This window comes from Dasypus novemcinctus, chromosome 27 (assembly GCF_030445035.2).
Source record: "Dasypus novemcinctus isolate mDasNov1 chromosome 27, mDasNov1.1.hap2, whole genome shotgun sequence".
NCBI lineage: Eukaryota > Metazoa > Chordata > Mammalia > Cingulata > Dasypodidae > Dasypus > Dasypus novemcinctus.
The window spans coordinates 33,772,264-33,789,486 of NC_080699.1; the positions used below are offsets into that span (position 1 = coordinate 33,772,264).

The following is a 17,223-nucleotide window of genomic DNA, read 5'->3' on the forward strand; positions in this document are numbered from 1 at the left end:
GGCTGGAGCCCATTTTGGCAGCCATGAACTTGTTGTGGGAATCGTGGTACAGCAGTTTCTCTTGGATAGATTTCTCGGAGTGGAACTAGCAACAATGATGATATGGAAACAGAATGACTCTCCAGACAAAGTCAGCAAGAATGCTCTGATTTTCTTATGCAGATATTTCCTCAGGAGTGAGTGCTTCCAGAATATGTGCTGCTTTTGCTTCTGCTTAGAGTCATTCCCAATTACAGAAATGAAAACTCCATATTGGATCATGCTGTGTAGTGTTTGCTCAGGGAAGCAGGAAGAAGAGGAAGCCAGAGAGCTTTGAAGCATGAGAAGGACCCCAGGTGCCACTGCTGCCCTGAAGAGGGAGGGAGATGTGGAAAGCTTGAGAAACAGAATTTGCCAACCTCCTGAATGGCTTTAGAAGTGGACTTTCCCTAGAACCTCCAAGAAAAACAGCCCTGCAGACCCTGGATTTCTACCTGGTAAGACCCTGAACACAGGACCCAGCTGAGCTGGCCCAGACTTCTGACCCACGGAACCTACTGGGTAAAAATTGGGTGTTGTTTAAAGCCATTACATTTGTGATAACTTGGTATGTGACCAAAAAAAGAAAACCAAAATAAACAAATAAAAGGCAAAGAAACAAACAAAAAAAGAGGCAGTACAACAGGGAGCTGAGATGGTACAAGAGATTGAGCACCTCTCTTCCACTCTGGAAGGTCCCAGGATCAGTTCCCAGTGCCACCTAAAGAAAAGACAAGCAGACACAGAAGAACGCACAGCAAATGGACACAGAAAGTAGATGGGGGGGGGGGGAGAGAAGAAATAAATAAATCTTTAAAAAAAAAGATCTTCTGTGTATGTGGGTTACATAAATTTATATTTACTATGCTAGAAATTAAAACTGAAAAAAGTAAATATTTATTCATTCATTTATTTATTTTTAAATAAACCATGAACCCATTACACAGTAACATAAATATTTTTGTAGAAAACAAATATATGTTCCAAAACAAAACAGGAATTTTGTGATAAAAGTCAAACTGTTTTACAGTTTTTCAAATCTCTTTAATGTCTGGCTTAAAAGAAGACAAATAGATTCTATCTGCTTCTGCATTCAATCCACTGAAATAGCACAAAGCATGTAGTCTCTGGAAAACTCTATGCTCATGAGAGAATGAGAATTAAAAGTTCAAATAATGTCATAGTATTAGTTTGGAAAAAAATTTTAACCTGACGAACTCTCTGAAATGGTCTCATGGAACACCACCCCCATGGGTTCCTGGACCATACTTTGAGAACCTCTACTTTACATCCAACAGATTGACAAAAATTAAAAAGTTGGATGGTGCTAACTCTTGGTGAAGATGTGGGACTACAGTAAGCTTGTGTACCACAGTCATTCAAGAGAACAATATGCTACTACTTAAGACAACTATATGCAGCCCTAGGACCTAGCAATTCTAGGCATGGATATATATTCCAACTGAATTCTCTTGTAGGACCATAAGAAAAACCGTAGATTATTTGTGGTAAAGGAAGTAGAAGCAAAATGAGGGTCTACTATGTGACAAAAGAGTAGGTAAAATGTAGTAGATGCAGATCATGAAGTATTTGTAGCAATTAAAATAACATATTAGCTCTGTACATAGCATCATAGATTAATTTTAGAGGCACAGTGCTAAGTAAAAAAAAATCTAAGAAACAGAATGAAATATAAAATACCATATCACTTATGTATATTAAAGTTACAGCACATAGACTTCCAGGTAAGAGGAACTATGTCATGGCAGACAAATGCTCCTACAGCAACAAATGGCAAAAGTTATATTAATTTTAAAAATTATGTTTTGTGGATATCAGGGAGCTATGGAAGAAATGAGGACAGGATGAATTAAAATTCCAGAAGAGGAATCACCATTCTGAGGTAAGATAACAATATCCAGGAATTTTTCCCTTCGAGACATTTGTTGCTTCTGGGTACCTGACCATTGGCCTCAGTCCAACCAGAGAGTCTCTGTTGGGGTAAAAATTAACCATCAAAGCTTTTAGTGTTGTGACAGGGATATACTGACAGTTGGAAATTTGAGAAACTTCAAATACATTGCCAGTTTTGCCCAAAGGACACTTGCTAAATGGATTGTGGACTGAGGACTAAACCAAAATCTCCTAAAATGGATAGCGTATCCTCCTACACCCCTGTGGTATTTAGAAAAACAATGATACTCCAGAGGGAGGGGACTTACGTTGAACTCATCAACACAAACTCTATGAGCTGGTCTCCCTTCAAAACATTTGCCAAATTTTGAAGCTACATTGAGTGGACGGCTAAGGGGCTAAGCTGAAATTCTCTAAAGAGGATAAGAGAACTTCTCATAGTCTTTCAGAGTTTAAGAGAAAAAGACCCAAAAGGCTCTCAATCAAAAAGCTGGAAAGATCAGGCTCTAGGAATGGGGAAAGCTAAGAGTGGGTTGAAGCTTACTAAAATTCCAACACATGCCTAAACCAACTCTGTCCCTGACTGGATTGCAGTGACCCTCTCCTTGCCTTGTCTGTCTAACAGAAGAAAGGAGAATAATTTATGCTGAAAGATAGCATCATCAAAAGTATGCATGGTTCCTACCGTTCTTTTATACACAATGTTTGGCATACAATGGAAATTACTAGACATGCAAAAAGGTAAAGACCTATGATCAATAATCAAGACAAAAAGTAATCTAGTAAGTAAACAGGAGAAGCAGATCCACAAATTATCCAGATACTAGAGCTAGTGATAAGGATTTTAAAATAAAAAGGAAAAACTTTGCAAACAAGCAATGACAAGGGTGTGGAGCAACTAGGACTTGTATAAACTATTGGAAAAAGTACAAACTGAAAAAGTCATTTTGGAAAACTAATAAAGATGAATGCATAGCATTATAACCCAGCAATTCCACTCCTTGGTATATAACTGTTAAAAATGTAAACTTGGGGAAGCGGGCTTGGCCCAGTGGTTAGGGCATCCATCTACCATATGGGAGGTTCGTGGTTCAAAGCCAAGGCCTCCTTGACCCGTGTGCAGCTAGCCCATGCTCAGTGCTGATGCATGCAACGAGTGTCGTGCTACACAGAGGTGTCCCTGCGCGGGGGAGCCCCACGCACAAGGAGGGTGCCCCAGAAGGAGAGCCGCCCAGCGTGAAACAAAGTTCAGCCTGCCCAGGAATGGCACCGCACACATGGAGAGCTGATGCAGCAAGATGACGCAACAAAAAGAAACAGATTCCCATGTCGCTGACAACAACAGAAGCGGACAAAGAACACGCAGCAAACAGACATAGAGAACAGACAACTGGGGTTGGGGGGGAGAAGGGAAGATAAATAAATAAACAAATAATCTTTTTTTTTTAATGTAAACTTATATTCACCATAAGACACAAATTAGAATTTTCACAGTTGTGTTATTTTGTAATAGCCAGAAACTGGAAACTCAAATGCCCAACTAGTGAATAGATAAACAAATTGTTGTGTATCTATACAATGGAATGCCACTCAGAAATAAAAAGGAAGGGATTTCACACCACAGCATGGATGAATCTCAAATATATGTTGAACAAAGAACCCAAACCAAAAAAAAAACAAAACATGGGATGGTTAGGCTAATGTATCAACTTGGCCAGGTAATGGTACCCAGTTGTTTGGTCAAGCAAGCACTTAATTTTAATATAAGTACATTTCATGGACTTTAATCATCAGTGAGTTAACTGCATATATGGCTGATTACATCTACAATCAACTGAGGAGATGTTCTTCAGCAATGAATGCCATCTCGTCCAGTCAGCTGAAGGCCTTAAAAGGAGAAGTGATTTCAGCATTGAGACAGAAAATTCCCGTCTCTTCTTCAGAGAGCCAATTCTTCTGGGGAACTCATTAAGGACCTTCATCAGAGTTCCTGGCTTGCAGCCTGCCCAGCTGAATTTGGACTTGTGCATCCACATGGCCATGTGAGACAATTTTATAATATCTCATACTATTTACAGATATCTTCTGTTGGTTCTCTTTCCCTAGAGAACCGGAACTAATACAATATTATTCCATTCATATAAGTACAAAAACAGACAACAAGATGAATGATTCTCATAATTTTAATGTAGACTCAAAGAAGCCAGAAACATATGATTCCATTCCTATAATATATAAAAAAGACAAAACTAATCTATATTATTAGAAGTTATGATAATGGTTACCCTTTGGGAAAGGATAGTTATTAGAAAAGAACACCAACGGTACTTCTGGGGTGCTGCTACTAATGCTCTATTTCTTGATCAGCTGAAAATAAACTGTACATTTATGGTATACACATTAATGTATGCAAGTTATATTTCAACAAAATTATAAAATATCTTTAAAAGACAAAAATATACATGTACATAAACCAGTAATAAACATTAAACAAAAATGCATATAATTAAAAGATATAGAAATGGAGTGTGGAAAGGATAAGGAGAATAAGTATAAAGGATCCTTTTAGGAAACGGACTTGGCCCAGTGGCTAGGGTGTCCGTCTACCACATGGGAGGTCCACGGTTCAAACCCGGGGCCTCCTTGACCCGTGTGGAGCTGGCCCATGCACAGTGCTGATGCACGCAAGGAGTGCCCTGCCACGCAGGGGTGTCCCCCCGCATAGGGGAGCCCCATATGCAAGGAGTGCGCCCCATAAGGAGAGCTGCCCAGCACAAAAGAAAGTGCAGCCTGCCCAGGAATGGCACTGCCCACACTTCCCGTGCCGCTGATGACAACAGAAGCAGACAAAGAAACAAGACGCAGCAAATAGACACAGAGAACAGACAACCGGGGGAGGGGGAGGGGGGGAGGGGGAGGGGGGGGGGGAGGGGGAGGGGGAGGATTAAATAAATAAATAAATCTTTTTTTTTAAAAAAGGATCCTTTCTGTCCAAAGCCTGGCTCACTCCAGTTAGCATATATAGGGCAGTTCCGAATCAGGGTTGGATCTAGCCTGTGGGATGGGGAAAGAGGCAGATCCAGCCCATTGGTGAGCCCTGGGAAAAAAGTTCAAATGGAGGCCTATGCATTAATAAAAAGTTAAAAGTTGTAAATTGACCTAGAAAATGTTAATAAAATATGTTCTGCCTACCTTGACATATATAGACATGATAGATAGATAAGATAATAGATGATAGAAATAGTTAGAAAGATATTGAGATGGATAGATGATAGATGTCAGAGACAGAGAGCTTCATAATGATTAGGAATGGCAGGTTCAAATTTAGAATTTTCAGACTCATCTGGATTCTGTGCCAGAACAATGGCTGTGCAGAAAGCCAGAACACCCCCGACCCCTGGCCCACTCCCCTTCTCTTCCCACCCAGCTCAGTCCCACACTGCAAGGGTCCTCACAATTGCACATATGGACACCCCAGGATGTCTAACTTCCATCCAAACCCCCACAATCAGCCATTCCTTAGGTCTTGGATGTGCATCAGCAGCATGAGCTACCCTTGGGAAGACATACCTGGTGGAAAGGCCTGTGCAGGCCCTGAAAGCAGGCAGGAGCCATTCAGCAGGGAATTACAGAGTCCTAGGTACTAGGAGAGGACCTAGAGGGGATGAATGGGCTCTGAATGGGTACAACCACTTGGCCCCATAAATTATTTGACATAGGAGGCCAAAGTGAAGCCCACATAAGGGCTTTTCTTGCCAAGTCTAAGGGCAGTACAAGAGGCAAGGCACACTATGCCCCAGTGATTGCCTCCCCACCCACCCAACCCACCAAATTGAAATAGGAGCTGACATTTGTCCTACATTTTAACATTTGCAAAGCACCCTCACATAAATACTCTTTTTTTATCTTTTTTTCTTTTTTGTTTTTTTCTTAATATTTTTTGTCTTTACTTTTTAATATTATATTTGAAAAATATGAGGTCCCCATATACCCCTACCCCCTCACCCCCCTCCTCCCCCCACAACAACAATCTCCCCCATCATCATAAGACATACATAAAATACTCTTAATCAATCCTCACAATCAAAAGTATACCATTTTAGAGATAAGAAAACTGAACCAAAAGTGACCTTCCTGAAGTCACACAATTATAAATGAGCACTACCAAGTCTGCAGTGGGGGTATTTTCCCACCAAATTTCAAAGGTCAAGTTTTTCCACTATTCAACACTGCCATGCATTCCCCAGCTTTCAAGAGAACTGATAAGCATAAAAAGAACTTTGTAAATATGAGCTTGAAACATTTGGAAAAAAGACCAGAGGCAAGGAAATTTAACACCAAACACAGAGCAGTTTCTAGGAAAGAACCAGGGCCCAGAGGGAAAAATCATCATTAGGACAAAGGATACTCTGTAGGGCAGCAATTCTAGCTGAGTCTTGGGGGCTCCATTCCCACCCCAAACCACAAAATGAGGGCCTTCAACACATTTAAGCAGTCTCCACCCAAATTCCACACCAATTGCCTGGCTCCACAGACCTCCCTTCTCTGCCACCCCGCTGAAAATACTTTATTAATGAGAGGACAGCATAAAGCCACAGAACTGCATCTGCTCAGGGACAGCCCAGGACAGCGGCCTGGCACCAGCCCCAGGAGAAGCCCGACCCTCCTCCACGAGGACCCACTAAGTCTATGATTCCCTCTAATTACCAGGAAACCTGAACCAGAGATTGGTCAGTTATTTAGAGAACCATCCCCTACTCCTAGCACAGATATCTGTGAGGCTGGGACTGCAGGCACTGTCTGCTCAAAGCCAGTTGCCTGCCGCTGCTGTCTCTTCATTCTACCGCCCTGGGCCTGCTGCTTCTGCAGCCCCAACCTCAGCAGCAACATGTCACTTGCACACACAGCTGCAGAGTACATGCTCTCAGATGCCCTGCTGCCAGACCGCAGGGGCCCCCGCCTCAAAGGGCTGCGCCTGGAACTGCCCCTGGACCGGATGGTCAAGTTCATAGCAGTGGGCTTCCCATTGTTGCTGATGTCCCTGGCATTTGCTCAGGAGTTCTCCTCCGGTAAGTTGCTTCCACGACCTAGTACAATGGAGAGATTCCATTTTATTTCCCTCTTTGCGTGGGTTCTGAAGTAACTAGTTTTCATGACCTTGGGCTGGGATGGATTACCCAACAGATGGATTATGCATGCATTTAGGGCACCAGAAAATCAGAGGCATGATAAAATTTTGCAAGTGATCTCCAAAATGTGCAATTAAAAAAAAACTATAAATACACTTTTAATTTCAGTATGCATGTGTCATATGCCATATGGATGAGCTAGATCAGGGCACCATGATCTTTTCAGGACCTAGGACCTCCAAAGGTCTTATATCAGGACATGCCTTAGACAAGATGCTTATCTTCTTGAGCCCTCTTCTCACTCCCCGCTTCCAGAATTACTGGTTTGCTTACACACATTAAGTACCTGCCAGAGCCTGGCACATTAACAGGTGCTGAAAAATCCATTATTCTCTCTCTGCAAACCCCAACAACACACACAAGCATGAACATATCCATATATCTAGTGTAGTAGGTTCTAAATTAACACAGTAAGTCCACCACCTCTGTTAAAGAGAACATACACTTCCTGAGAATTGGGATTTCTGGCTTTCTTTTCTAGCTGTGGTATTAATATTCTATGTTTCCCAGAGAGGTATCTCAGTCCCCCACTGCCTCTTCCTTCATCTACAAGATGGGAAGGAACATTGGTTCCCTCTGCCTCTGCCTCTCTCAGGAGTATGATGGGAAAACAAAAAGGCACACTGTCCCTTCAAGGTCACATTCCATCCATCCCCACCCAGTCCAGGCAATCGATTCTATAGTTTTAGAGACTAGAAGACATCAGCTCTTTCAGAAAGGAAATATCAGCATCAAATTGCAAGCCCACTGGGGCCAAATTGCAGGAGTACGGAGTTTCCTCCACTGCCTGCCTGCTAGAAGTCCTGGAGGAACTTTGAAAGAAAAGAATGGCCAGATAAAAGGCTGAGGCAGAGCACTGCGCAGGCCTGGGGCGAACAGGGGAGTTCTGTCCCAGCATACCATGGCATATCAATGCCAAACTCAGAAAACTGGAGTATGGGAAAGGACAGTTCCTGATATATTCAGAAATTGGGAACGATGTAAGGAGGCAACCCCTAGGAAACTTAGATGACTGCTGCCTGAGCTCCTGTTCCTCCATTCCACGTCAGGTCTGCTTCTAACCTGTATTCCTGTCCCAGGGTCTCCCATCGGCTGCTTCTCTCCGAGTAACTTCAGTGCCCGCCAGGCTGCCTACGTGGACAGTTCCTGTTGGGACTCACTGCTTCACCACCAACAGGATGAGTCTGGCCGGTACAAAATGAAGTCTCTCTGGCCTCACAAGGTAAAGTGTCTACAGGCCAGCTCCATGGCTAAGTGGAGTGGGATGGAACTGCATCATTATATTCTCTTCTTCCTCTCCTTCTCCCCCAACCATGTTTATTTTGGTCTCTGCCTTTCATGTTTCAGGCATTTCTCAAATGTCTGATGATCTTTAGTTGTTCACTTATATCTGTATCTGACTGGAAGCTTTGTGCCTATTGGTGAGGTTTGTTGATGGGCAGCCTTCAGTTGGTGATCTGAAGGCTGCCCATTTCATTGGGCCATTTCATTGGGAGAACCCCAAATATCAATATCTGTAGGCCTTTCCTCTTCAGCGTGTCAGTTTTCCTAAAGAAGAATAATTGGGGGGGAAGAGGAGGGCACAGTTGGTTTTTGTGTTTTGTTTTGTTAAAGATTTTTATTTATCAGCCCCCCATCCCCCATTGTGTGCTGTCTGTGTCCATTTGCTGTGTGTTCTTCTGAGTCTGCTTGTATTCTCATTAGGTGGCTCCAAGAACCTATCCTGGGACCTTCCGGAGTGGGAGAGTGGTGACCATTCTCTTTCACCACCTCAGCTCCCTGGTCTGCTGCATCTTTTTTTTTTTTTTTAAGATTTATTTTTTTATTTATTTCTCTCCCCTTCTCCTCTCCCCCCAGCTGTCTGTTCTTTGTGTCCATTTGCTGTGTGTTCTTTGTCCGCTTCAGTTGTCAGCGGCACAGGAATCTGTTTCTTTTTGTTGCATCATCTTGCTGCGTCAGCTCTTCATGTGTGCGGCGCCATTCCTGGACAGGCTGCACTTTGTTTCGCGCTGGGCGGTTCTCCTTACGGGGCGCACTCCTTTTGCGTGGGGCTCCCCTATGCGGGGGACACCCCTGCATGGCATGGCACTCGTTGTGCACATCAGCACTGCACATAGGCCTGCTCCACATGGGTCAAGAAGGCCCGGGGTTTGAACCGCAGACCTCCCATGTGGTAGACGGACGCCCTAGCCACTGGGCCAAGCCCGCTTCCCTGCTGCATCTCTTATTATCTCTCCTCTGTGTCTCTTGTTGATGCATCATCTTGCTGTGCCAGCTCTCCATGTGGGTCAGCACTCGACGCAGGCCAGAACTCCTGCGCAGGCCAGCACTCCTGTGCGGGCCAGCGCTCCACATGGGTCAGCTCACCACAGGGCCAGCTTGCCATCACCAGGAGGCACTGGGTATCAAACCCTGGACCTCCTATATGGTAGATGGGAACGCAATTGCTTGAGCCACCATCTGCTTCCCCCACAGTTGGTTTTAAGCCTAACTGCCAACCCTCAGGGAGCTAAGCTGGGTCTCACCATTCAGTATTCATTCAGCTAATCCCCCTGTACCCAGTCTGGTTCCCCTGCCCTCAATGGAGCCAAGTGCAGAGTCTCTCTGGTTTATTCTTCCCAAAAAGCAAGCCTCAAATGTCCTACCAGGGGACAAAAATGGTAGCTGATTAACTGTGTCATGTTACAGAGAGAATATGGGATACTGTTTGTTTTCAGCCCCACCTGAAATTCCATTTTAAGAGATATCTGGTATCACCAATTTCTGACTCTTTCTGGTTCTACCATACAAAACAGTTTGGTTACCCTTGCCTTGGCTCCCCATCCTCCCTACTGGCTATTATCTTCTGCCATGCAACTGCTTTCCAGTTTTCAGTATTCTGTTGCTCTTGTCTCCTCTCCATTCTCTTTGCCCTTATAGGATTGTCTTTTCTATCCCTTTATTGTCATTCTAGTGGTATTTTATGAGGGAGCTGAGATAATGTGTATGTTCAATCCACACTGTTTAATCCAAAGTCTCTCTTAACATTTCCTAGTCAAGACAATTTACAAGGCCTGAAAATGCCACAGATCTGGGACCCAGATAACACCACAGGCTTAAAGGGAAAAGCTAATGAGGTTTTAGTCACTGAAATTATTGAAGCAGGATCTAGATGGAAACATGTTAAAAATACTGTAGATTTGCATGTTAGAAAAGGGTCAAATTGTCTGATCATCAGAATCCTCCAAAAAGTTCTTTAAAATCAGATTCTCTGGTTCTGCCTCAATCCTACTGAAACAGGATCTCCAGGGATAAAGTATGTATTTTAAAGGAATATCATTTCTTGGACAAGAGGGTAAAGGTTCTAATTTTCTCCCATGGTCTAGTGTACCTTTCCTTACCTGGTATCTCATTTAGTTCAGAAAATACATACACACACACACAAACATATACCTTACTGCTCTACCCAACTGCAATCAAAATATGCTTCCTTCTTCTTTTTCTTCAAACTCTCCTCTAAACTAACAATGCATTCCTGGTTCAGGAGAAGCTGTAGGTCAAGCAGTCATTAAGACAATAGGATCCAAAATAAGATTGCCTCGTTCCAAACTCTGGCTCTCCTACGTAGACGTGTACCCTTGCCCAGGTCACTTAATCTTTTCATGCTTCAGTTTCCTTATCTGTAAATAGGGATGCCAACAGTAATAGTACTATCTGACAGCAACCCTGGGAAGATCAAATGGAATGATACATGTTAAGCACCTAACACAAATGTAAGATTCCTGGTGCTGCTGATAAGGATAGAAGTGGACCCAGAAGAACACACAACTGGGGGGGCGGGGGGGGCGGGGAGAGAAATAAAAAATAAATCTTTTTTTAAAAAAAAAGCCATTACAGGTAGCGTTTTTACTGTGGGCAAAATAGTGAGCCCAGACCTGTTATGTGTGTGTTAAGTATGATTAGGAAAAAAAAAAAGAAAAGATCCATATTATAGGTACTAAGAATGTAGTTGGGGAGACAAGGATTGTAAAAATCCTGCTAAAGAAGTTCCAAGACAATTCTTGATGATGTCATTTGACATTGCCAAGAATCCAGGGATGAGAAAAGACCGCTGTGCATTGCCAGAATCGGGAAAGGCTTTACATGGAGGAAGTGCAATTTGATCTCATCCCAGGAGGGTCTAAGTAAAAATCAGCGATGTTGGGCCCCCGGCTGGGCTGGGCTTTGAAAACTAATGGATTCCAGCTGTCTGGAGATAAGAGGAACCTGGAGCAGTCAGAGAAAGAAAAGTAGAAGCTCTCCCTACCCTGCATCAGACAAGTGGAGCAGGGGAGTATGGAGATCACCAACCCTTCTATTCCAGCCCTCACTAAGTTCAGCCAGGCCAGCAGAAAGCCCTAGTCCTGGGCCTGTGGTAGCTCAAGATTCAGACTGTCTTCCCCTTCTGAGGCAGGAACTGGGGAAAGGCAAGGCCCTGGCTGAGCTCTCTCCGGGGTCTCAGCACCCTGGGCCTCCCTCCTTAGCTCACTCTCCCCTTGCAGGCCCTCCCCTACTCCTTGCTGGCCCTGGCTGTGGTCATGTACCTGCCAGTTCTGCTGTGGCAGTTTGCGGCTGTTCCATCCCTCAGCTCAGACCTGCTCTTCATCATCAGCGAACTGGACAAGTCCTATAACCGCTCCATCCGTCTGGTGCAGCACATGCTGAAGATCCGGCAGAAGAGCTCTGACCCCCATGTTTTCTGGGATGAGTTGGAGAAGTGAGTGTCCCCTTTACCCCTTTGGGTAAAGGTTTGGGTGCTTCAGATACATTAGGTCTGTGGGTGTAGAGGGAGAGGGAGACAAAAATAGACCTATCCTTGTGAGGCTTACATTCTAGTGAGGGAGACAAAACAATAAAGAAACATAAAACATGAGTAAAGTATATGTTAGAAGATAAGTGGTATGAAGAAAATACAAAGTAAATCAGGCTTGTGGGGTCAGGGGAGCTGGGAGATTGAGAAGCAGTGCAATTTTAAATAGGGTAGCCAAGATAAGCCTCACCAAGAAGATATTTAAGCAAAGATTCAAAGCTATAGTCTGTCTCATGTTTGTACACATACTCTATCCTTTGAATAAAGTTCCTCTCTACCTTTCTGAACCTAATCTACTTTTTGAAGCCCAGCTCCAGACCAATATTCCCATAAACATTTCTGAACCCTCCAGCCCACAGCGTTGTTTCCCTTTCCTAATTTCTGCAACGACTATGGTTTACACCCATTTCAACAACAGTTCAACTGCTATTTTTATTTTTATTTCATATTTGCATGTCTTCTCTGCCCCTTCCCCACAAGGCAGACTTTAAACTTCTTCAGAACAGAGCCTGAGCACACCACTCTCAACAAATACATCTTAACACATTTATTTTTATAAAATTTAATTGCCCAAAAATCATACACAGAGCACCAGACCAAGAATCATATGTAGTGCTAACTGATAAGACTTATAGCTTCTTAAGAATCCTATTTCAGTTTGGAAGTTTAGTCTCCTGTGCTGAGCAGAAATTCACTGTGCCCCGTCATCATCACTGATCATTCACTGGGTTTATCACACTGCACTCAGTACTTGGAGAATGAAGATACACTCACACCTATTTGGGGGACAGGGTGGTTATGCTCTGAGAAGATTTTCATGAGCGTTGAGAGTGCCATGTTAGATACAAAGATGCTCTGTTACTTCCCCACATGTCACCCCTAGGATATGGTTCTAAATGGTCTCTCCTAACCTTGCTTTCTTTCTCCCCCTGCTCAGGGCTCGGAAAGAGAGATACTTTGAATTCCCCTTGCTAGAGCGGTACCTGGCATGTAAGCAGCGCTCACATTCCCTTGTGGCTACCTACCTCCTGAAGAATGCCCTCTTGCTCCTCTTCACCTCAGCCACCTATGTGTACCTTGGCCACTTCCACCTAGATGTCTTCTTCCAAGAAGAATTCAGCTGCTCCATCAAGACAGGGCTGCTAAGTGATGAGACCCATGTCCCTGATCTGATCACATGCAGGCTGACTTCCCTGGCTGTTTTCCAGATTGTTAGCCTCTCCAGTGCAGCGATATACACCTTACTGGTTCCAGTGATAATATACAACCTCACACGGCTATGTCGGTGGGACAAAAGACTCCTTTCCATCTATGAGATGCTCCCAGCTTTTGATCTCCTCAGCAGAAAGATGCTGGGATGCCCCATCAATGACCTCAATGTGATCCTTCTCTTCCTCCGGGCCAATATCTCTGAGCTCATCTCTTTTAGCTGGTTGAATGTCTTATGTGTGTTAAAGGATACAACCACTCAGAAGCACAATATTGACACGGTAGTGGATTTCATGACTTTATTGGCTGGCTTAGAGCCCTCAAAACCTAAGAATCTCCCTCACCAGGTGTGTGAGGAACACCCATAGCTTTAAAAAAAAAAAGGCATGAAGTAAGAAATTTTATAGAAAGTAAAAAATTCTCTCTCTTCCTCCCAAACCTCACTTACGAATATAAAAATGTCCACTTTAGAATTCCTAACCTTGGATTCAGCTGAATCATACATTCTATATCGCATTCTCTTTAAGGTAAGATATAATCAAGAAATGGAAACAAATCTGAAATTTTCAGTGAAAGAGTCAAAGAACTAAAAAACTAAAAAAGTAGGTCTAGAGATATTCTATGAGCATAGTTTTTTTAAGCCTAAAAAAAAAAATGGTCTAGACATTCTACAAGGAGAGAAGGGTATAGAGGAGGGATGCTTAAGGTGTCAATGAGCTTGAATTTTAATTCAGAAAAAACATTCTTGTTAGGGAAGTGTTGGTGCAAGAGAGATATATTTATTAAATAACACACAGTGTGGACTTAGTAAGGGGTCCAAGGTTTTCACCTGACTGGCAAAGGAGTCCATGGAAAAGAAAAGGTTAAGTACCCCTGATCTATAGGCTATCTAAGGAGGCAGGTTCTTATCATCATATTTACTCCTTGGCTGTTCCAGTATGCACACTCAGCTTATCCCCAAGAAAAAATGAGGGAATCTGGAGTAATAAATATGTGAAACCTGGGAACCCTATGGTGTGGGCTAAAATCCTATGAATTTGCCCAGCTTGCTTTGTGGAAATCATCAATCTTGCCCAGGCCCTCTTGGCTTTCAAGGTGAGCCACAAGATGATGATGGCTGGAATCTGAGACTTAAGGACAGAGCAAAACAAGGCCATGCAGCAGCCACAATGGCATCCAAGTGGAGCCTTGGGGTGTCCAGATACACTTTTTCATCACCTAAACTAGGGACTCTCTTCACCCAGGGCTGGCATTATGGGCTGCAGATTCCTCTACAACTCTTAATGGGCCAGGTGTATATTTAAGACCCCAGGAGATGCTGTACCTCCACTTACAGTAATCACTGAACAGTTACCAATTAGAACTAACCAGGAAGATAATAAGGTGCTCTCTTTCTCTCTCTTCTTCACCCCATCTTAGCTTTTTTTTTTTTTTTTAAGATTTATTTTTATTTATTTAATTCCCCTCCCTTCCCCCGGTTGTCTGTTTTCTGTGTCTTTTTGCTGCGTCTTGTGTCTCTGTCCGCTTCTGTTGTCGTCAGCGGCACCGGAAGTGTGGGCGGCGCCATTCCTGGGGCAGGCTGCTCCCTCCTTCACGCTGGGCGGCTCTCCTTATGGGTGCACTCCTTGCGCGTGGGGCTCCCCTACGCAGGGGACACCCCTGTGTAGCAGGGCACTCCTTGCGTGCATCAGCGCTGCGCATGGGCCATGCTCCACACAGGTCAAGGAGGCCCGGGGCTTGAACCGGGGACCTCCCATGTGGTAGACGGACGCCCTAACCACTGGGCCAAAGTCCGTTTCCCCCGTCTTAGCTTCTAATTCCCATTCCAACACCTGGAGTTAATGGACTCCAGATACCATGCTCAGTCCACAATACCTTCTTGTCATTTTCTATTTCTTTTCAGAACTGTACATTATACATTTCTTCAGAGAATTTTTACCTCAGTCATTTAGACCATTCTTCATATAAAGAAAAGTGGAAGAGCTACATTACTTCTGACAAAATCCCAATACAAATTACCTAAAACAAGCAAAGGGGATAATATATAGGCATTCATCAATGGCTTCCTATCATCATTCGTTAAATTTCCAGATCTTCAGTTGGTACACAAAACCCTTTCTGATCCAAACTCTCTACTACGTCAGTCTCTCCTCCTGCGTCTCTCCACACACATCTTTCACGCCAATCAACTCCTTGCAGTTTCCATGCTTCTCATGATGCTGAGCCTTGCAGATGTTGTTCCCACTGTCCAGGATGCCCTCTCTGCTCTTCTCTGAGCTAAGTACTACCTCTCCTTCAGATTATGCCTAAGTATACTTTCTTCAAGAAGCTCTCCCTATCTCCTTCCTTCTTCCATAGCTGGAGGCTGCCATATCATCTAATATCTACCTCTGAGATAAGCCTTATTACACTGTATTGATATTGCCCGTTTACTTACCTGTCTTCCCTCTTAAATCAAGTTCCCTAAATTTTGGATCATAATAGGTACTAAATAAATATTTTTCTGAATAAATAAAAGTGACTGAATGAGTTGCTCTGTAGCATAACATTCTTTGGAGCACTACGACTCAGCTTCCAAATAGTCCTTTATGAAAAAAGCTCTATGCAAAGATAACCAAAAAGTCAAACAACATGGAAATAATTATGTAAAATATAATCATAACTGGAATATTAAGTAGTCATTTTAAATTGTGTTTATAAGAAGCCATAAGAACACTGTAAAACACCTATATAATAATGTTAAGTAAACATATTCAGTATGAACTGACCTATATAAAAATGCATGAAAATATTAACACACATATCAACATGTTAAAAGTGATTCACTCCTCATGGCAGCTTAATGGATTATTTTTATCTCGTTTGTATGGTATTTTCTAAAATTTGCATGAAATGTTTTAATTGTAAGAAAATGTTTCTAATGAAAAAAAAACAATAAATATTTTATGTAAATTCCACTTAAGTCCATTGACCAGAGCAGCCTGCAAACTAAGGCAAAGGATGGCACATTCCCTTCCATAGATATACATATATACAAAGAGGAATAACGCAAATAAAGTCAGATTCCCAAAGTCAACAAGGACAAAACTCAATTGGACAGCAAATAAATTGAGCAGTTAGCATATAAAGTTTTTTAAAAAACAGAAATTCTCTTCCTACCATGTGGGATTATTTTCAGGTTCCAAAGTAAAGGAACATTTTAGCTTCCAGGCTACTGTGACAAAAATCACACAATGGGTCAGTTTAACAACAAGAATTGCTCACAGTTTCAGAGGTTAGGCAACTTGCTTCATGCCAGGGTCAGTAGCATTCTGACTGGTCAGTCATTCTTGGGTTCCTTGGCTTTCCCATCATATGGCCATGTCCTCTCCTTTCTCTTCCCAGTTCCATTGACCTCCAGTTTCTGGCTCCTCCCATGACTTTCTCTTCATAAGTCCTCTAGTGATAGAATTAAGACCCATCCTAATTCAGTTGGCCACGTTTAACCTGAAATAACATTTTCAAAGAGTACTATTTACAATGGGTTCACAACCACATGAGTGTGGGTAAGATTAAGAACATGTTTTTTCTGGGGTACATAACTCAATGTGCCATAGTGCCAGCCTTGTTTACAAAGGCATGAGTGTAGGTATTTTGTGGGCTGGAAATATCCCCGGCAGTTTCCAAAAACGAATCTACATTGCTGCCTTGAATGAATCTGTAAAAATACCCTGGCACCTGAGGAGTTGCTCTATTAAAAACCGGCCATGTCCTGCAAGAGTAGCTTACAACATGGGTGAACACAAAAGAATTCCCATGTGCCTTCTCTCTGTGTAAAAGCATTTTTGCAAGACCCTGTCACTATCTTTACAATTTTCAGAAATGAAATGCCTGGGTTATCAATTCTAAACCTATCTTTTTTTTTTTTAATTTTGATATAAATTACTTATTTTAAAAACTTTTCTCTAGTAATTCAAGGAACTTGTTTCAACTGTACGGATTTTTTTAATTATCTGTATACAACTCTAGAAGCCTAAATTTTTAATATGTAACTAACAATATTTTATATCAGTAGAGTACTTTACA

General features: G+C 42.7%; 1 protein-coding gene across 1 annotated transcript; it reads left to right on the top strand.

Moving 5' to 3' along the window:
• Positions 1-6,738: 6,738 nt before the first annotated feature.
• PANX3 (pannexin 3) lies at positions 6,739-13,526 on the top strand. The gene is made up of 4 exons (XM_058289089.1): positions 6,739-7,001; positions 8,201-8,343; positions 11,642-11,856; positions 12,887-13,526. The coding sequence occupies exons 1-4, from the start codon at positions 6,821-6,823 to the stop codon at positions 13,524-13,526; spliced, it is 1,179 nt and encodes a 392-aa protein (XP_058145072.1). The 5' UTR covers positions 6,739-6,820.
• Positions 13,527-17,223: the final 3,697 nt, after the last annotated feature.